The following is a 21,674-nucleotide window of genomic DNA, read 5'->3' on the forward strand; positions in this document are numbered from 1 at the left end:
AAGCTGGCTCCACACAGGGAGCCCGACGTGGGACTTATCCTGGGTCTCCAGGATCACACCCTGGGCAGAAAGCAGTGCTAAACCACTGAGCCACCTGGGGTTGGCCCTAAAAATATCTTTAAAACATGTGTTTAATTCAATAAATAAAGCACAATTCTCCAAAGGAGATGCACTCACCAAATCAGGAATCTTCTCAGGTGGATGAAACATAGCCTTAATAAAAAGAATAACAGCTAATCCAGACGTACTCTGAATTGTCTGTAAGAGGTCATCTATATGGCAAAAAAGTAGAGAGCAGGTATTAAATGACAATGGATATTTTGGTCCAGTGGAAAAAGCACATAGCACAGAGTCAGACAGTCCTGGGTACAATTTCTAGCATGACCGCTTCCTAGGTTGAGTAGACCTTGGGCAAGTTATTTACCCTCCTAGGAGCCCAGCTTTCTCTTCTGTAAAATGAAAAAATGTAACTCCTATCTGACCATTATTATAATGTTTAAATGCATAATTAACATAAGGCTTTACGGCCAGCACATAAATACTTATAAATAAATGTGATTCTTTCCTCTCTCCTCTTAACAACCACTCACTCTTCCTCTCCCCCCAGCACATCTAGGAGCAACACCATTTGTCTCCTCTACACTGATCAGCCTCTCCATCCCAACTCCCACATATACTACTTTTTTTTTAACGTGATTTCAGGGCTTGTGTAAAGAGCCTGGATAAGTGCTAACTGCAAATTTTGCTATCACTGGCACTGTACCCAATGCAGCCAATCTTGGCTTGCTATCTTCTCTTTGTTTTCTATCAGCCTCTGGTTTGTGAGAAAGTTTACCAAATATGGTGAATTATTCAACCTGAGCTAAGAATCATAAATACCTACCATAAACTACCTAATAAACATCCATTCTGCCATTTATCCCTGCTAACAGAACTGTGACTTTGATTGGGGCACCAATGTGCTCAGCCAAAGACAGTATACTTGCTTCCTCAATCTTCCCTGCAACTAAAGGTAGCCATGAGGGTTCAGGCCAATGGGATGTAAGTAGGTACTTGGGTATTTTTGTTTCTCCTGATTAAAGGTAAAGATGCAACTGGCCTTCCTTCCTGCCTTACACATAGTCATAATTCCAGAACTACAGCAGTCAAATGGCAGCCACAAGGTACAAACATGGGAGTGAAAGCCAACATGCTGAAGATAGCTGAATAGAAAGGCAGAAATGTTTAGGTCCTAGACTGCATACAGCAGTTTGGGATCATCTGCCTCTGAACTTCATGTTATGTGGGGGTGAGGGGAGGCACATTTGCTTAAGTCTCTGAAATTTGGTTTTCTGTTACTTGCAGCCAAACATTTTACTGACAGATGAAGCTTTAAAACCTTGGGGAAGAACAGCAGTGGATAGGCCCCTCAACCACCCAGAAAAGAGGCCGCCTCATATTAAAATCAGGTCTTCTCTGTATTTTATCAGTTGTGTTTTTTTTTTTTTAAGATAACAATGTCCTCTTTTAAAACAGATCTGTAAATTGTATCTTAGAATAACACTTTCATTTTTTTTGTAAGGTTTTATTTATTTGAAAGAGAGCATGCACAAGCACGGGGAACAGGCCGAAGGAGAGGGAGAAGCAGGCTCTCAGGTGAGCAGGGAGTCCCATTTGAGGCTTGATCCCAGGACTCTGGGATCATGACCTGAGCCAAATGCAGTTGCTTAATCGATCTGAGCCACCCAGGTGCCCCTCCTTTCCTTTTATAACTACCTGAGATCCTAGCCAAAATAAATAAATGAATAAATAATGCTATTTTGACAATATATCTAGCACTTTTACTAGTTACTAGGACTCAAAACATATAAACAATGAGGTACTATTTTTTCCCATTAGACTAGCAAAACCAGAGTGAATTACTGCTCTTTATCAACAAAAGTTCTAAATCAATACCATTTATTTTTTAATTAAGTTAATATTTATGCATATATGACCATATAGAACGTGAGGTAAAGGGTAAAAATGTAATTAACTTTTTATAAATACTCATGTGTTAAGTATCATTTTTCCATTAATCATATTGTAATGTAACACACTGATACAGGAAAATAGCCACAACAATTGTGTAGCTTAACAAATTATTTGAAAGTGAACACCCTTGTACCCAGCATCCAAGGTGAAAAATCGAACTCAGGCACCCAACCCATAAGGCTCATCCATATGTCTCTTCCCAAACATAAACCCTTTTCTCACCCTGAGTAAGCATTATCGTGACTTGCAAAGTAATGGCTTTCTGATTTTTAAATGGTTTTATTAATCAAATGTGCATCCCTAGACACTACAGTTTAATCCTGTCCATTTTTCAAAAATCTGATATACCTTTTAAGTGCCTTTCAATCTACAGGTGCCCTCTCCACCCCTTTCATTTCATTACAATTTCTCTACTCAAGAGCTCTGGCCTTGATCTGCAGTTTCCCACAGTCTGGATGTGGGTCTGCTTTGTCCTAATGCAGTTCAGCATATTCTTCTGTCTTCTGTAATTCCTGTAAATTGGCAGGTGACCTAAAGATCAGTCTCAAGCTCAGCCCCTTTGCAAAGAGTGTATAGGTGGTAAAAGCAAGACTCTAAAAGGGCACATGCTGTCTGGCTGTCTGTTCTTTAATGTTAGTAGTTGCTGATGCTTAATGCCTACATCAATTCATCAGGTTACAAAATGGTAATGCCATTTTAATTTATAGTTTGAAATGCTTTTAGAAAGAGGGACTTCCTCTCATTTACTATTTGGCTTCCCGATAACACAGATCACATGAATAGAAGTAACACATGAGACATATAAGGGGGAATGATGACCACCCCCACAAGGACTACTGTCATTACTTGAGGATGAAGCCTGCTCCTAAGGAGAACTGTATGGTTTATGTTCACCTTTCCAGACCTTCCTTCCAAGTACGGACTCTTCTTATTGAGAACTTTCTTTTGCCCTTTAAAGTCTGGGGTTTTTCAACCCTAAGACTGTTAGGTTTTCGTTTTTTACAAAACACACACATTTAGAAAAGTCCTTCAACATTATTCCTTGCAGAATTGGTACATTTGAAAGAAAAAGCATTAAAAAACCTTATAACCCAGGGCCTTTCCCCATTTTAAGGAGCTGGGGGAAAAGAAGTTCTCCATCTCAGGTAAGTATCAAACATTTCATACCATTATTAGCAAAAGCTGAGTGACACTCAATTATAATCATCATTTTTATGGTCTTCTACTTACCATCACTTAAAAACTTGGTGAAAATACTCAGCAATCCACACATACTTTGCCATGTGGGAGAATTGGAAGTCTTCAAATGAATTCTCTGAATGTCTTGTATTTTCTGCACCAACATCACTGAAACTCTAGTGCCTACCAGTAAGTCATTCATCAACTGTGTCTGAACTATACGATTTCCAGCAAATTTTCTATAATGAAAAAAAGACGTTATTCCAAAAGAAGTCACATGAAAATGCCACCATTTCTATCCCTCTGCAAAAGAAATATTCCTCAGTCAAAGGGCCAAAATTTGTTTTAGATTATGTTAGACATCTATACCTCTCCCTTCCACTCCCATAACATTCCAATTACATGGACATTTATTGCAAACTTTCAACGCTCTTACCTCAAAATATCCCTCCTTCTCTGCTAACAACTAATCTCATTTCTTCTTTTATAGTAAAAATAACAGGTAAAATGAATGCCACAATTTCTAAACTTGAACACTCCCTCAACCTTGATCCACTTTCTTCACTTGTTTTCCAAGACACTAAGCTCTCCTCCATTTCCTCCCACTTCACCACTGCTCCTTCCTATATACCTCAGCTAGTTCATCCACTTTTCCCCAATCTCTTTATGTTACAGCTCTCCACAACTCAGTCTTTACTCTCCCTCTTTGGTCCAGTTACTTCATTCCCTTGATGCTGATTTCATATAAGTATAAACTTTAAATTATAATCTGTATGCTGACAATTCCCAAATTTTTATCTCCAGCCTCAACTTCTTTCTAATCCCAGACTTATATATGCAACTTCTTACTCAATATCTTGATTTCAATGTCCAACAGACATCTCAAACTACATGAACTCATCTTCAACTCCAAATCTGTTCCACTTGCTGAGATCTCTACCCTACAAAAACTTTGTTATCATCCTTGACTTCTCCCTTCCCTACTCCACTGTAAGAAAATCCTGCTGGTCCTACCTTCAAAATATATCCAGAATCAGACCACCTCCACTGCTACTCTTGGTCTGAGTCACTCACATCTCTCCCTTGGATTACTGCAATGGTCTCCTAACTGGTCTCCCAGCTTCTATCCTTGCCCCCATCCCCAGTCTGTTCTCAACATAACAGAACACAGAGTGATGACATTAAAACAGAAGTCAGGGAAAACAGTTTGAGTCCCTCATAAAATTATGATCCACTAATTCTGCTCTAGGTATATACCCAAAAGAACTGAATGAAGGGCCCCAACAGGTATTTGCATACCGATGTTTATAGCAGCATTATTTATATTAGCCAAAAGGTAGAAACAACCCAAATGTACATCAGCATAAGAATGGATAAGCAAAATGTGGTACATACATTACAATGGAATGTTATTCAGACAAAAAAAAGTTCTGATACATGCTACAACATGGATTAACCCTGAAAACACACAAAAGAACAAATATTGCATTCCATTTATGTGACATATTTAGAATAGGCAAAGTCAAAGAAACAGAAAGAAGAGAAGTTACCAGCAAGTAGGAGGAAAAAGGCAGTGAATTTTCTTTTAGACACAATGAATTTGATGCACTTATAAAACATCCAAGTTGAGATGTCCAAGAGGCAAATGACTATATGAATCTACCACTTCAGAGAAGAGATCTAACCTGGAGTGAGAAATCTGGGAATCCTGAATATATAGATGACAAATTTTTTGTACTGGGAATCCTGAATACACAGAAGTAGATGGTATTAAGCAGTAAAAACAAATAGAATAAAAAGAATAGAACCCATATTTAACAGAAGAAGAATCTAAAAAGAGACAGAGAAGGCACTACTGGAAAGAGAAAGGGAGGCCCCATGTTAAAGATGGCACACAGAGGCTAAAATAAAAAACACAAGAGACAATAAGTGTTGGTGAAGATGTGGAGAAAAAGGAACCCTACTGTATACCTGGCAGAAATGCAAATTGGTACAACTACTGCAGAAAACATGGAGATTCCTCAAAAAATTAAAAATAGAATTACCATGTGATCCAGTAATCACACTATTGGATATTTACCCAAATATATGAAAACATTAATTTGAAAGGATATATGCACCTCTCTGTTTACTGCAACAATAGCCAAGATATGGAAGCAATCCAAGTATCCACAAATATATAAATGGATAAAGAAGATGTGGTGTGTGTATTGTGTGTGTGTAATGGAATATTATTCAGCCAAAAGAATTTCAAAAGAATGAAATCTTTTTGCAACAACAGGGATAGATCTAGAGGATATAATGCTAAATGAAGTAAGGCAGTCAGAGAAAGACAAATACCATATGATTTCACTCATATGTGGAATTTAAGAAACAAATGACCAAAGTAAAAAAAAAAAAAAAAGAAACAAATGAAAAAGGACTCTTATCTATAGAGAACAGATGGTTTCCAGAGGGGAGGTAGCAGGGGGATAGGTGCATAAATAGGTGAGTACATTTATTGTGACAAACACTGAGTAATGTATAGAATTGTTGAATCACTCTATTGTACACCTGACACTAATATAATGCTGTATGTTAACCACCACACTGGAATAAAATAAAAACTAATTAAAAAAAAAAAAAAAAAAAGAATAGCACACAGATACTACCTATATTCTCTCCCAGAACCTCAGTAAACCAACAGCCACAGGATTGAAAACATAAAAAGACAAAATATGAAGAGCAACAAACAAACAATAACAATAAAATTTTGGAAGCAGACAGAAAACTGATTCGGCAGAAACCAAAAAGGTAAATACTGGGGCACCTGAGTGGCTCAGTTGATTAAGTATCCAACTCTTGGTTTTGGCTCAGGTCAGGTCATGAGACTAAGCCCGCATCAGGCTATGTGTTCAGCGTGGAGGCTGCTTGAGATTCTTCCCCCTCCTTCTCCTTCCCCCTCTGTTCCTGTCCCCCCATAAAATCAATTAATTAATTAAATTTTTTTTTAAAAGGTAAATATTGGGATGCCTGGGTGGCTCAACAATTGAGCAGAGTCTGCCTTCAGCACAGGGCATGATCCTGGTCCAGGGATCAAGTCCCGCATCAAACCCCATGAGGAGCCTGCTTCTCCCTCTGCCTATGTCTCTGCCTCTCTCTGTGTGTCTCTCATCTCTAAATAAATAAAAATCTTTAAAAATTAAAAGGTAAATAGGTAAGCCAGAGAATCATCCCCAAAACAACCTGATTTGCAGCCCCAAAAGGCTAAGAAACTGTTGGTACCAGGTACTCCTTGATAAGGAAATAAATGTAAGGCTGAAAATAGGAAGACTGGCTACAAGTCTGTTGAAGAATAAGAACCAGCAAACAACTGGCTTACCTAGAGAAGGTAAAACAACATGCACAGATAAGGCATGAACACCATAGTACAAACAAGAAAATTAGGTAAATATATGAACAATGAACAATGAATGCCAAATGCCACAACCTCAGCTTTCTTCACTCCTTCAGCAATCAGAATTTTAAGCCAATAGTTTGGTTCCATGGTGAATCTGTTACCCATGCAAAAAGACCTAACAATATTGACATCATAGGTTTTCCAAAGAAATAGCCTGCCTAAAGTAGCCTATAAAAAAACCTGAAATAAACCCCATCAATATGCACAGATTCAAATCAACTCTCAGTGCCTCATCCTTAAATATAAGCATTTGGCCAAAAATCACTTCTGATGAAAGCTTCTAGCAACAAATACAGTGACTAGAAGCATCAAACAGGAAAAAAAGCAACTTAGAAGAAAGAGGACTATGTAAAGATGAGAAAACTATTAAAAAAAAAAACTATCATTAATATCCTCAGAAAGATATCCAGATATTTCATTCATAAAATGATACTATGAGTAAGGAACACTCAGGGAGGAAGAAGCTCATTCTCATATTCTTGTAATAATTTATTTTATTTTTTAAATTAACTATCAAACCTCTAAAAAAGTAAATTTCAATAATCAGGTCCAATATTATCAGTGAGGGATACAATGAAGCACATTCTGGAAACTTTCTTTAAATTTCCTTTGTACAAAGACAACAGGCTTTGTGTACAACCTCAAGTGTACACCCACACATGCACAAGCATGCAAACAGATACTTGCCGATTTTCTTCTGAGATTTCAATTAAACTCTTCTGCAGAAAATGAAGCACTGAAACAAAAAAGAATGTATCATGACAAAGCAGAACCTACAACTGTAAAATTTAATGTCAGTATAAGAAAATATTTTAAGTCACTGTTACCTATAATGATATCATGGTATAGTAGTAGAAATTAAAAAGGAAGGGGCATGATGCATCTTAGTAATCTGCAGGACTCTACCCACTGCCAAGAAACTTAAAAGAACCAGCTCCAAAATGACTCATACAAGCAGTTACCCCCTCAGAATAAAACAAAATAACAGGACTTACCATTTTTAAGAAGATTATTAACACCTGCTCTACCTGTAGGGATAAAAACATTAACACTGGTAAGGAGCCTCAGAACCAAAATTAACATCATTTAAAAAGAATGATGTAATGACAGAAAAAAATACACAAAAAAGCTGGCTTACCCAAGTCAAAGTTCTCCATACAAGAAGATATATTGTCAATTACTTTCCTATAAGAGTATAGATCAGTAGTATTCAATTCTTCCTGAAGACGAGAAGTAAAACTTTGTATAGCCTCAGTTAGAAAAAATTCAGGTAGGCCATTTAGTGAGCTAGAAAAAGAATCAAGTATTAAAAATCTGACAACCGTGTGATAAGTAGATATATGGAGTGGGAAGGGAATCCTACAAATGAAGGAATTCTGAACTACCCCTTCAAAATACAGCCAGAAAAATTTAACTACATGCCCCAATCACTGAAACTCCCTGCTTCCATCTTGCTTCCATCCTCAAGAGAGTAGCCAGAGTGATATTATAAAAATACCATAGTAGTCTTCTACTAAAATCGTCCAACAATGTCCCTCTCAAATTAGTAACCATAATGTTGACAATGACTTACCAGAGTCTAGACACTCTAGCCCCACCATCATCTCACCAGCCTCATCTCAAACCTTGTTCATTTAGCTCTAGCTACGTGGCCTTCCTTGTTGTGACAATAAACCAAAGCCTTTGCTCTTGCTATTTCCTCCACCTGACACTCTTCCTTCAAATAGACCCAACAATCATTCTCTCATCCCTGAGATCATGACCTAAGCCACCCAGGTGCTCTCCAGATGAAGTATTTTCAGAGAAGCAGGTAATTTTATACCATCTTATAGTAGAGAAAGCATAAATAAGGAAGGCATAAAACTCAGAATTTTTTTTTTTTTAAGATTTTATTCTGAGAGAGTGAGAGAGCATGAGCAGGGTGAGCCTGAGGGGCAGAGGGAGAAGCAGGATCCCAGTTGAGCAGGGAGCCCGATGAGGCGCTTGATCCCAGAACTCTGGGATCATGACCTAAGCCAAAGGCAGACTCTCACCAACTGTGCCACCCAGGTGCCCCGAAACTCAGAAATCTATACAAAGAAAAACATTAGTGGGACTGATTACTAAGAAAGGTTTTGTAATTTTTATAAGGCAAACAGATCATAAAGAAAGTTTAAAGACAAGTAATAAAACAAAGGAATGGGGCACCTGTGTAGCATAGTCAGTTGAGATCCAACTCTTAGTTTTGGCTCAGATCATGATCTCAGGGTTGTGAGATTGGGCCCCACATGGGGCTCTCTGTTCAGCACAGAGTCTATTCTCTCTCTCCCTCTGACCCTCCCACTCATGCTTTCTTTAAATTAAAAATACAAAGCTTAAAAACAAAATGGAAAGATCCTTAAAAAAACACCAAAGAAATATATTTAGAGCTCTTATACCCATGCCATGTTTTCTTTATTGGCAAAACCCACCTCTCACTAAAGAGGCTAAAGGTGTGAGAGTTTCCACTTCTCAGCCCTTCTTACAACCAGAAGGGTAAATGACCCAATCTTGACAACAGAAAGTGATGGAAAGTGTCCTGGAACCTTGTGCAAAGTGTTTTTCTCTCCAATAAAAAGAAATAGAGAAGAGGAAATTTTCTTTATTTTTTTCTGGATGCTGTCATGTCCTCATAAGGTGCCAGTAACTGCTACAGCCCCTTGTAATTCTGAAGGAATATATGGCCAACACTTGGGAGAAAAAATGGAAAATATCAAGCTCTATGACATTGTCGACTACTTCCCCCACAACCCTAGAACCGGCCAGTTATTTGATCATTTGCTCTTTGACACATTAAATACATTTACTTATATAAGAAAAAGAGAGTGCCTGAGTGGCTCAGTTGGTTAAGTGTCTGCCTTCAGCTCAAGTCATGATCCCAGGGTCCTGGGATGAAGTCCCACATCCGGCTCCCTGCTCGGCAGAAAGCCTGCTTTTCTCACTCCACCTGCCTACTGCTCCCCCTGCTTGTGCTCTCTCTCTCTAAAATAAATAAAATCTTAAAAATAAATAAGTAAATAAATAAATAAATAAATAAATAAATAAATGAAAGAAAAGACATTCTAACAAGGAAACACAAAAGATACATAATCACAACTAGTCAAACTCTACATATTAAAAAATGTTCAATCTCACTAGTAATCTGGAAGTGAAAAGTAAAACATAAGGTTTTTTTTATCTATTAGATCTTAAATAGTTTAAAGATTGATATCTAGTGTGATAAAGATATGAAGACACTGGCACTCTCATTCATTGTTAGTAAGAGTATAAACTTGGAATAGCTTTTGGGGAGTACAGTTTAGTAACATCTTTGGTGAAGAAATTCCACCTATAGGAATTTATCTCAGGGAAATACACATAACAATTATAGACATAATTAAGAATATCACGCATCATTGTTAGAATAATGAAAACAAAACTAACTAAACACCAACAAATATATACATAAAATTGTTGGCATTATCCATATTATGGAATATTTATAGCTGTAAGAAAATATAAGGACTTTTGGTGGGAACATAAAATAATGCAGACATGATGGAAAATAAAGGAGGTTCCTCAGAAAATTAGTAATAGAATTACCATATGATCTAGTAATTCACTTCTGGATATGTATCCAAAAGAACTGAGCAGGACCTCAAATAGATATTTACATACTCATGTGCATAGCAGCATTGTTCACGATAGTCAAGAGGAAGAAGCAACCCTGATGTCTATCAACAGAATAATGAATGAATATAATGCGGTGCATATGGACAATGAAATATAATTCAGCCTTAAAAAAGGACAAATATCTTGCCACATGCTATCACATGGATGAACCTTGAGAACATTATGCTAAGTAAATAAGCCAATCAAAAAAAAAAGACAAACATCAAAGAAAAAAAAAAAAGACAAACACAGTTATTCCACTTATATGTGGTAACTAAAGTAATTTAATTCATAGAAGCAGAAAGTAGAACTGTAGTAACCAGGAGCTCGGCAGAGGAGCAAATGAGGATTTACTATTTAATAATACTGGGTTTGGGGACGCCTGGCTGGCTCAGCAGTTGGGCAGCCGCCTTTGGCTCAGGTCATGATCGGGGTATGCTGGGATCGAGTCCCACATCGGGCTCCTGCAAAGAGTCTGCTTCTCCCTCTGCCTGTGTCTCTGCCTCTCTCTCTCTGTGTCTCTCATGAATAAATAAAATTATTTTAAATAAAATAATAACAATAATAATAATACTGGGTTTGGGTTTTTTTAAGTAAAATTTTACTTAAAAAAATAAATAAAGATTTTACTTATTTATTCTGAGAGACACAAAGAGGCATAGACATAGGCAGAGGGAGAAGCAGGCTCCATGTGGGGAGCCCAATGTGGGACTTGATCCCAGGACCCCAGGATCATGCCCTGAGCCAAAGGTAGACACTCAACCACTGAGCCACTCAGGTGCCCCGATAATACTGTTTATAGAGTTTCAGTTTTGCAAGATGAAAAAATTCTGGAGATACACTGCAAGACAATGTAAATATACTTAATACTCAAAAATGATTAAGATGGCAAATTTTATGTTGTGTATTTTTTAACACCATTAAAAAAAAATAAGGATTATACTGACATGAAAGTTTCTCTAAGACCTTCTTCAGTGAAAAAAAAAAACAGGCTACAGAGCAGTGAGTAGAGTATAACCCCATTTATGTAAAAATAAGAAAACTATAATACAATACCCACACTAAACCCAAAGAAAAGGCCTCAGGAAGTAGACACCAAAATGTTAAGTCATGACCTTTACTAAAGAAAGTAAGATATGCCAGAAACAACAAACCAGAAGGCTCACTTATTTTGTTCACTTCTATATTGCTTGAAGCCTTTACATCAAGCATATATTGCTGTATTACCTGTATAATTAAAAATATTTGTTTTGTTTTGTTTTTTAAGATTTATTTATTTATTCATTCAGAGAGAGCGAAGAGAGAGGCAGAGACACAGGCAGAGGGAGAAGCAGGCTCCATGCAGGAAGCCCGATGTGGGACTCGATCCTGGCTCTCCAGGATCACACCCCAGGCTGCAGGCGGCGCTAAACTGCTGCGCCACCCAGGCTGCCCTAAAAGTATGTTTAAACCAAGAACAATGGCAGCCCAGGTGGCTCAGCCGCTTGACACCACCTTCAGCCCAGGGTGTAATCCTGGAGAGCCAGGATCGAGTCCCATGTTGGGCTCCCTGCATGGAGCCTGCCTTCTCCCTCTACCTGTGTGTCTCTGCCTCTCTCTGTCTCTGTGTCTCTCATAAATAAATTAAAAAATCTTTAAAAAATAATAATAAACCAAGAACAAATGGAAAAAGAGGAAAAAGAAATAGCAAGATGACAGATTAAACTTAACCAATAATAGCATTAATGTAAATTGACTAAACCAGGAGTCAGCAAACTACAGCCCATAGCCTGTTTTATTAAGGCCTGTGACCTAAAAAAAGCCATTCCACGTTTTTAAAAAGTTGTAATAAGTATAGACACCTGGGTGGCTCAGTGGTTGAGCATCTGCCTTTGGTTCAGGGCGTGGTCCCAGGGTCCTGGTATCGAGTCCCACATCATGCTCCCCACAGACAGCCTGCTTCTCCCTCTGCCTATGTCTCTGCCTCTCTCTCTGTCTCTCATGAATAAATAAATAAAATCTTATTTTAAAAATTTTTAATTAAAAAATAAATAAATAAAAAGTTGTAAGAAGTAAACAAAACAGAGACCATATAAACTGTTAGTGACGTATTTCAGTTCAGTTTTACCAAGCCAGGAGAACTTTAAATACTGATTACTTTTGGTCAAATTGAACATTTGTAATGTTTAACTTCCTTTCTTTTTTATCCTTACCTTGCTAAGACTTTCTTCAAGGGATTCTTTACACTCAGAGAAAGATAGATGCCTGCTAAAATATCCAAACAGCTTCGAATAATGGGATCACATGTACCATTCTTATCTGCCTTCTCCAGTAAAGGCACAATCTACAATCCAAAAAATTCAAAATCACAGTAATTTTTTCTAAAATCAAGTATATAGAGCAAAGTAACATAGCCAAATACTCTTAAGTCTCAATTATAATGTGAAATATATTCTTTTTTTTTTTTTTTTTTTTGTGAAATATATTCTATACTGCATTGTTGAGGATACCGATTTAAATACCTATTTTAGTAGTTTTTAACTTTTTAACCCATATCTCCAACTCCCATTTTACTCTCCAGACCGACCTCTATTAAGAATTAGACTTATTAATGGCTTAAGGTATAGGAATTCTGTTGCAATACTGAAAAACCAGTAATATATATAATTGCTTCCCCCCAAAATTATGCAAGTTCAAAAGGTAAACCCTAATACTGAAATACTGGTAAGGAGAGTCTTTATATTTTAAATTAACTTTTTAATATGTCTGCTAAAAAGTTTGAAAGGTTCAAATAGAGATAATTTTTAAAAATTTATCTCCACAGAAAAGATATGCACAATTGTCTCATTATCCTATAGCTTTCTAGCTCCAATGTTGGTGGAAGGCTGAATATGGCATCTACTGATACTCTGAATAAAATGAGATTATACAACAAACAGAAAAGGAAAGGAAAAACCTCTATTCTTTAATGACACATTGATATTAAATAATCGGGTGCCAAAAACTGTCAGTTAATTTTAAAAGTCCATAGCAGCATGATAATCTTCAAGATGATTCCATGAATATCAATCCAGTCTTACCTGTTTAACATAATGGATTTGTGACACTCCATCAGTGAGTTGTACACAGTATAACAGCAAAGAAGCTAAATTCTTTCCTTCCACATCAGCCAAAACTAGATAACACACAAACAAAAATTTCTTCAAGGATCTAACAACATACGCACATGAGTTTGCCAAAAAAAAAAAAAAAAAGCAAGCAGAACTTAGTCTGAAGACAGAATTTTTAGGAAACCATTTTACATGCAAAATTAAATGTAAGGAACAAGGAAAAAATTAAATAGCAAGAGTCTGAACAAGATATTTAGTCTCAGAGATAAAAATACCCTGCAACCCAGGAAAGAAAGTAATGAAGTCAGAAATCACTTACATCTCAAAGTTTCAAGGTCTTGATGGCAAATAGTCAGTGCAGTTATTTGCATTTCTTTTTTCTTCTTTACACCCATTTTAAACAGAATTAATGGTAGTCACTGCAAAAAAAGAAGAGTTTATTTTTTTATTTTTTAAAAAAAAAAGAAGAGTTTAAAGCATTGTCTAATTCAGGATTTCTGAACCTCAGTACTATTGGCATTTGGAGCAAGATAATTTTTTTGCCATGGGGTATCATTCTATGTATTGTAGGATATTGAACAGGTTCCTGGCCTCTGCCCATTAGATGCCAGCAGCATCCCCTTCCCAGCAAGTTATGACAATCGAAAAATGCCAAATGTTTCCTGGAGACCAAAGTGGCCCCAGGTTGAGAATTACTGGTCTAAGGATTTTTGCTCCAAAAAAGAAAAACATTTTTTAAGCTCAACAAGTTTATTATTGTCTAAAGTTACTATTACCTATTATGACCCAGTCTTTGTATTTTAAAAGACAGCCAACCTTCAGGCACCTGGGTGGCTCAGTTGGTTAAACGTCTACCTTTGGTTCAGGTCGTGGTCCCAGGATTCTGGAATGGAGTCCTGTGTCAGGCTCCCATGGGGAGCCTGCTTCTCCCCCTGCTTGTGCTCTCTCGCACTCTGTCAAATAAATAAATAAAATCTTTTTAGGAAAATTTTACAATAAAAAATAAAATACAGCCAACCTTCATTTTAGTAATAAATAACAATAAAAAAACCGGCATGATCTTTCTAAAAGTAAACTGGGCCCAACTAACCTCAGTGCCTTCCCAGTTAACCAGAGGTGTTTGGCCTGGAGACAAAAGGATGGGACAAGTGCTATAAAGCAGCTGTTGTTGTTTTTGGACTGTCAGAAAAAGAGGAGATATTTTCTGTCTTGCTAAAGAATTAGGAAAAGTCAGTGCAAGTTTCAATGAGGCAGATCCCTGCTTAATGTAAAGAAAGAACTCAGATCCCTGGGTGGCTCAGCGGTTTAGCGCCCGTCTTTGGCCCAGAGCACGATCCTGAAGTCCCAGGATCGAGTCCTGCGTCGGGCTCCCGGCATGGAGCCTGCTTCTCCCTCCTCCTGTGTCTCTGCCTCTCTCTCTCTCTCTGTGTCTATCATAAATAAATAAATAAATCTAAAAAAAAAAAAAAAAAAAGTAAAGAAAGAACTCTCTAATCCACCTATGTATGGCACGGACTGCCTTGTAAGCAGAGAATTTCCCCACCCTGGAAATATCCCACCAGAAGTTGTATGAGCCCTCTGCAGCTGGACCCTTGCAATAGCCTCACAGCTGGTCTATTCTCTTCTCTCTTGATTCTGAGGACTCCCCGCTTTTCACAGGCATCATAGCAATCTTTTTAAAACTCTAATGAAATCTAATTACTCACTTGCTTAAAACTCTGCAAGGGATTCCAATTATACTTAGAATTAAATCCAACTTGATAATTGAGACCTTGGCCTTCGAGGCACCAAGGAATTTGGTCCTGTCTTCCTCTGCATTTCATCTCAAATCAATCTTCTCTTCACCATCCGAGGGGCTTTGCCTTTCCTCATACCTCTGCCTGTTAATGCTTGTTCCACCAGATCTTTGCAAGATCTTTTTCCCCTCTTTCAGGTCTCTTCTCAAATAGCACCTCCAATGAGAAGCCTTCCATGACCACTCAAACTATATCAAATGCCAGCACTCCAACTCACAGATCATTTCCATTACTCTATTTTCTCCATAGTACTACTACTACCCAAGATCGCAATAACTTGTTTATTTCTATATTGTCTGTCTCCCCCGGTAATAAACTCCACGAAGGCAGCAACTTTCATCTGTTTCACCCACTATTTTAATTCTCAATTCCTAAAACAGTACCTGGCATATATCCAGTGCTTAATAAATATCTGATGAATAAGCAAATAAATTAATTAACAAACATTGTCAGCGATGCATGCCTTTAACAACAGAAAAGTGCACTACCCAGTTATGTATATTCTGTATCTAAGTGACAAGCCAGTCCTGACACTGAAGAACCTGTGGTCCGTCTGCAAAGTAAGAAATCGATAGGGCACTGGAATGTGAAAAACCATTTAACAGAAAATAGTAATAAAAACGGACACTGCCAGAATGGCAAGGACAAGGGAAGAATTTGCAAAGTGACATGATGAGGTCTAGCGTAATAACGGGGGATCAAAAAATAATAATAATAATTGGGGATCGCTTCCTAGGAAAGTGGCCAATACAGAAACTTAAGAAGAGCTAGAGACAGATAACTGAGGAGACTACTCTCTCATAAATGCTAAGTTTACAGCAGGATACGATCGTGGAACCCTAAAGACTACACAAAAATAGGTTCGGTGCTTATGCGTGCTCAACAGGCGCCTGAACCTTTGTCCTGATGAACTGGGCTTCCCCAATCGGGGAAAATCCCGTGCCCACCCTACAACAGTGCTTCATTGACCAGAAGATGCTCCGCAAATCGTACTCCCACTGGCTGCCTCGCTTTGGACCGGTGCTTCGCTCCCATCTACACCTTCCTGGCTGACTCCCACAAACGTTCTTTGCGCAGTTTCCGGACCACGTGGAGTCCGGAGAATGACAGGCGACCCAAAACACTGGTTCAAGTGCTGTCTCCATGGAGACCTAAGCGACCGGAAATCGGTATAGCAACCGCCAAGACCTCGCGATAGCAAAGGACGAGAATTGGTGCGAATCCCCCGGCTGCCCCAGGAAAGTGGCGGAGGCGAGCAGTGCCGAGTCGCGCGCGCTGCCGCGAGTCTGGCACACGGGACGCCTGAGAGCCAAACCTTGTGCCCGTGAGCGTCTAGGAAGAGTCGCTGCCGTCTGGACGAGTACCGAAGCTGGTCTAGTTCTACGATGCCTCCGTGGCTCGCAACGTGGTCTGTTGACTACCGGGTCTGCGCAATGGGAGGGAGGCAGGGGAGACCCGAACAGGCGTCATCGCGAGAACTGAGCGGCTGCGCTCTTCCAATCAGGAGTCCGGGGCGGTGTGACGTCACCGGGAGCGGGTGTCAGCGAGCGGGTTTGGGTAGACGGCGGCTGTAAATAGAGCGCGCGGGGTACGCTCGCGGCGCGGGGCGAGCCCGCCGCTGGGAGGCCCTCCGGGCTCGGTCGCCTTAGGGCAGTGTAGACCTGGAGTACCTGGGCAGCACTTTAGCCTCCATCCGGGCATTCCACCCTCCTCCCACGCGGCCCGCCCAGCCGGGAGAAGGGGAGAAAACCGCCCCAGGGCTGTGAGAACCGGCGACCGTAGGGGCAGCGAGATGGGATCCTTCGGGCCTTAGGCTGAAGCCACGCCGAGAGTTTTGGCTAAAACGAGAAGCGCCAAAATGAACTAACGTGTGTCGTGTCCCGAGTGCGTTTGTTCGTTCGTCAGATGGTGAATGAGCGCGAACTGTCCGAGCTCCTGCCAGGCGGGTGGCCCAGAAGTCATCAGATGATTCATTACCTTAGAAAGAAACCAGGTGCGGGACACTACGCTGGGAGCTGGGACAGAGGGTCGGGGTAAGGTCAGGACATAGAGACGGATGCTGTGCAAGGTGGCCAGTGTGGCTGGAGCCAACGGGGGAGGTTGTAGGGAAGCCCTGACATAGGGCAGTGGGGCCGGGGAAGTTAAGTGATGTAAAGCCCCATTGCCCTATGTCAGGGCTTCTAACTCCGTGAAATGGGGAGTCATTTTGAGCCGAAGAGTGATAGGGTTGTTTATATTTCAAAAGAATCACTGGAGCTACTTTGTAGTGGAAGCTGGACGACCAGTAAGTGAGGAAGCTATTCTTGGAAACTCGTAAGATGCCAGTGACTCAAACCAGGGTGATAGCAGTGGAAAGAAGGTATGAGGGGTGGACAGGTTCTGGACTATGACTTGAAAAGTAAGCTAACCGGATTTTTTGAAGGATGAGCTATGGGGGATGAAGAAAGAGGAGTCAATGAGGATCCCAAGATTTCTGATTTGAGCAAGGGGAGGATGAAATTGCCATTATGGAGTGATGGGGCAAGAATTTGGAGTGTATTTGAATGGGTGTAAAACACACTGGGAGAGGAAATGTCAAGATCAAGTAGAAACAACTCTAGTACTTCCATTAGGGTCAAATAAATGGAGCAGTAACTGTGGGAATTAGAGGCAATGAAGGTTTAGGTTTTAAAGGTTCAAATAGGGGATCCCTGGGTGGCGCAGCGGTTTGGCGCCTGCCTTTGCCCCAGGGCGCGATCCTGGAGACCCGGGATCGAATCCCACGTCGGGCTCCCGGTGCATGGAGCCTGCTTCTCCCTCTGCCTGTGTCTCTGCCTCTCTCTCTCTCTCTCTCTGTGACTATCATAAATAAAAAAAATAAAGGTTCAAATAGAAAAAAAAAATGTTTTAATTTTAAAAAAAGGTTCAAATAGTAACGAGAAGATAGCCTTTCGTTTTTGCAAAGCCACTTAAGCTACCAACTTGAAACTAAATTAACTTCTCTGCTTGAGGTTTTCTAGACTACAGCATGAATTTAAGCCATGAACTTTTAAGTAGCTATTTATTTGTAAAAACGTATTCCTAGGGAATTTTTAAAGAGTCCATAATCCTTAGTATATAAAAGCGTAGAAACACTTAAATGACATCTTATTGTAAAAGTGGACTACATAAAATCATGAAAAATAATATGTCCATGTTTTGTTAAGTGTAGTTTAGCTTTGGAAATAAGCACCTGTTGAAGCAGCATTGTCCCCTCAATTATGGAATGGAGGGATCCCTGGGTGGCGCAGCGGTTTAGCGCCTGCCTTTGGCCCAGGGCGCGATCCTCGAGACCCGGGATCAAATCCCACGTCAGGCTCACGGTGCATGGAGCCTGCTTCTTCCTCTGCCTGTGTCTCTGCCTCTCTCTCTATCTCTCTGTGACTATCATAAATAAATAAAAAATAAAAGTTATTTAAAAAAAAATTATGGAATGGATTTTTTTATACTTATTTAATGACACATTTTCACAGATAATGATTTTTAAAATTTTTGACACTTGACAGCACATTTGATTAAAATTTGATCTCTGAAAGCCACAAAATAAGGATATTTTTATTTAAGATTTTATTTATTCATGGGAGACCTAGCGAGAGGCAGAAACATAGGCAGAGGGAGAAGCAGGCTCCCTGCAGGAAGCCCAATGCGGGATTCGATCCCAGGACCCTGTGATCATGACCTCAGCCAAAGGCAGATGCTAAACCACTGAGCCACCCGGGTGCCCAAAAAAGGCTTTAGTTGCTTACTCATTTATTACTTATCCATAAAAGTCTCTGTACAAGCCAAACTACTTACCAACCCAAGCTAAGTTTCTTTTGTAAGTACTGTTTTGCATAACTGAAAAACATAATATAGTCTGTCAGTTTTATAGTCCCATTACCTCCTAAAAAAAATAGTTTTTGTAGTCTGCAAGCAATACATGATTTACATAAAGAGTCCCTCATAAAAAGCCTTATTTCATATTTTCATGTCTAAAATGAAGTCCAAAAGCATATACTAGAGCTATGAATATGAATATTGTATCATTTTTTAATATAAGATGAAATCTTGCTGCTTGTTAATAAATGTTATTGTTTGTCTCCTAGTCTATAAAAGAAAGCAAAGTTCTTCTGTTATTTATCTTGCTGTATAATAAATTACCCCAAAACTTAATGTCTTCAAACACTACATTTTTACTTTTTACAGTTTATCTGGGTCAGAAATTTAGCAGCATTGTGAGTGGCTGAGTGCTACTGGCCAGGAGTCTCCCATGAGCCTGCAGTCACCGGAAGATCTGGCTGGGGCAAGAGGAACCACTTCCAAGATGACTTAATCCAGCGTCTCTGGTTGTTGACAGGGGGCCTCAATCCCTTCCATGTGGGCTTCTCCTCAGGCTGCTTAAACAGTCTCATAACATGGTGTCAGGCCTTCCCCAGAATGAGCACAGGAGAGCAAGGTAGAAGCTTCGATGTCATTGATGGCCCAGCCACGGAAGTTACACACCATTTCAACAACATTCTGTGGTCACACAGGTTAGCTCTATTCATTGTGAGAAGGGTTGACAGAGAAGTGGATCAGGAGGCCAATGTAACTGGGGAGTGCCATTTTGGAGGCTGGCTACCACAGTATTAGAACACATCTGCTGGGTTTTCCTCAATTCTTGAAATGTACTAGCTAAGGAATCACAACTACGAAATAATTTTTTTTTAAGATTTTTTTATTTATTCATGAAAGACAGAGAGGGAGCGAAAGAGAGGCAGAGACACAGGCAGAGGGAGAAGCAGGCTCCACGAAGGGAGGCCGACGTGGGACTTGATCCCGGGACTCCAGGATCAGGCCCTGGGCGGAAGGCAGGCGCTCAACCGCTGAGCCGCGCAGGCGTCCCAGGAAGGAAAATTTTAGATGCTCTTCCAACTTACTCTTTTTCAGCTGTTCTGATCCCTTCCCGAATTAAGAGCACACATAGCGGCTTGTCTTCCATGTGACACTCCTTTTCCTTCCCCATACACCAGGCTCCAGCTTGAGTGGCCTTCTCAGTAGTCCCTGAAAGCACTGCTCCATCCATGTGCTGTGCCCTCTGCTGAGAGGGCCTTTCTTATTCTCACCTGAGAAACTGCAGCACACTTGAAGACCCGTCTCAAATGTCACCTCCTCAATGAAACCTGACAAGAAATCCCTGTTCTGTCATAATTAGATTTTTGTCTCGGTTATAACAATGTCATTTTGTCAGTACATGCTAGTTATTTGTATGCTTGTCAGTCTTCCTACAAGAGTCCTTCCAAGACAGGGACCGTCTTTACACAGTGCCTAGCGCAGTGCTGAGCGTAAATAGCTCAGCAAATATTTGTTGGGTTAGGGTAATGGCTATCGTGTTCTTTACAGTGTTAATGGGCAGTGGTGCTTATTTTACTACCATGTGGCAACAAACTATGGAATTATTTCTACCTTTGAATAAGGAGTTCAGCCAGGATGAATATTCACCAAATTGTAGTCTGTGGTTTTTTTGGGGAATAGAATTACAGGAGGCCCTCATTTTCCATGCTATTTCGGCATTGTTTGAATAATTGTATGTTTTTTCATGTGGAATATAGCACTCATACAGGAAATAAGTATTTACAAAGAAATTTTAGCTTATTAACTTCCTACCCAAAAGTATGTTAGAATAACTTGTTGACTCAGATTAGTTAATATACTATGAAATATAACATTCAAATAGAAGATTACTTTGTGAAAATTGAGCAATTTTATTCACACAGTGCTCAGTACTGCACTAGGCAGTAATCCAACTCTGTGGAAAATGTTGGTATTTTGATAGGGATTGCATTAAATCTATAGATTGCTTGGGTGGTATGGACATTTTAATAATATTGACTTTTCCAATCCATTAGCATGGAATATCTATCTATTTGTGTCATCTTTAGTTTCTTTTATCAGTGTTTTATAGTTTTCAGAGTACAGGTCTTTCCTTAGCTAAGTTTATTCATAGGTATTATTTTTGGTGTAATCATAAATGGAATTGTTTTCAATGTCGTGTTTTTAAAATTCATCATTATTGCTGCTTATGCCTTTTACATCGAAAAACCAAATATTTAAAAGAAAATTTAAGTAAGTCAGAAATGAAGTAATAAGGAAAAATATTTATAAAATAATATGACCTAAAAATATTGGAACAGAAAATTATACATTATGTTTACAACTTCATAAAAATATAGATACTGTGAATAAGGGTTGAAAGAGAATGTGTTTGGAAAAGTAGTTTATTAAGCTGGTAAGATTGAGTGAACATTTTTTCTTCTTAAACTGTCTTTAATGTTGTAAAAATATAGATGCTGTGAATAAGGGTTGGAAGAGAATGTGTTTGGAAAAGTAGTTTATTAAGCTGGTAAGATTGAGTGAACATTTTTTCTTCTTAAACTGTCTTTAATGTTGTAACACTGGGTTAATAAACTTTTCTTTTAAGGCCTGTTTTTGTAATCACCAAAAAGTTAACAT

General features: G+C 39.2%; 1 protein-coding gene across 2 annotated transcripts in view; it reads right to left on the minus strand.

Annotated features, from left to right (window-relative positions):
• The window catches only part of THADA (THADA armadillo repeat containing), a 329,797-nt gene extending 313,172 nt beyond the window's left edge, over positions 1-16,625 (minus strand). The window contains exons 1-10 of one of the 2 annotated variants that reach the window (XM_041754451.1): positions 16,501-16,625; positions 14,245-14,342; positions 13,709-13,808; positions 13,360-13,454; positions 12,493-12,623; positions 7,770-7,918; positions 7,627-7,659; positions 7,319-7,367; positions 3,244-3,431; positions 178-272 (exon numbers count right to left, since the gene is read on the minus strand). In XM_041754451.1, coding sequence (XP_041610385.1) covers positions 178-272; positions 3,244-3,431; positions 7,319-7,367; positions 7,627-7,659; positions 7,770-7,918; positions 12,493-12,623; positions 13,360-13,454; positions 13,709-13,784 — 816 coding nt within the window. In that variant the 5' untranslated portion in view covers positions 13,785-13,808; positions 14,245-14,342; positions 16,501-16,625. Of the gene's footprint in view, positions 1-177; positions 273-3,243; positions 3,432-7,318; positions 7,368-7,626; positions 7,660-7,769; positions 7,919-12,492; positions 12,624-13,359; positions 13,455-13,708; positions 13,809-14,165; positions 14,214-14,244; positions 14,343-16,500 lie in introns of those variants that run through there. The other variant, XM_041754452.1, reaches the window with a different exon arrangement.
• Positions 16,626-21,674: the final 5,049 nt, after the last annotated feature.

Source organism: Vulpes lagopus, chromosome 5, assembly GCF_018345385.1.
Source record: "Vulpes lagopus strain Blue_001 chromosome 5, ASM1834538v1, whole genome shotgun sequence".
In the NCBI taxonomy this organism is placed as follows: Eukaryota; Metazoa; Chordata; class Mammalia; order Carnivora; family Canidae; genus Vulpes; species Vulpes lagopus.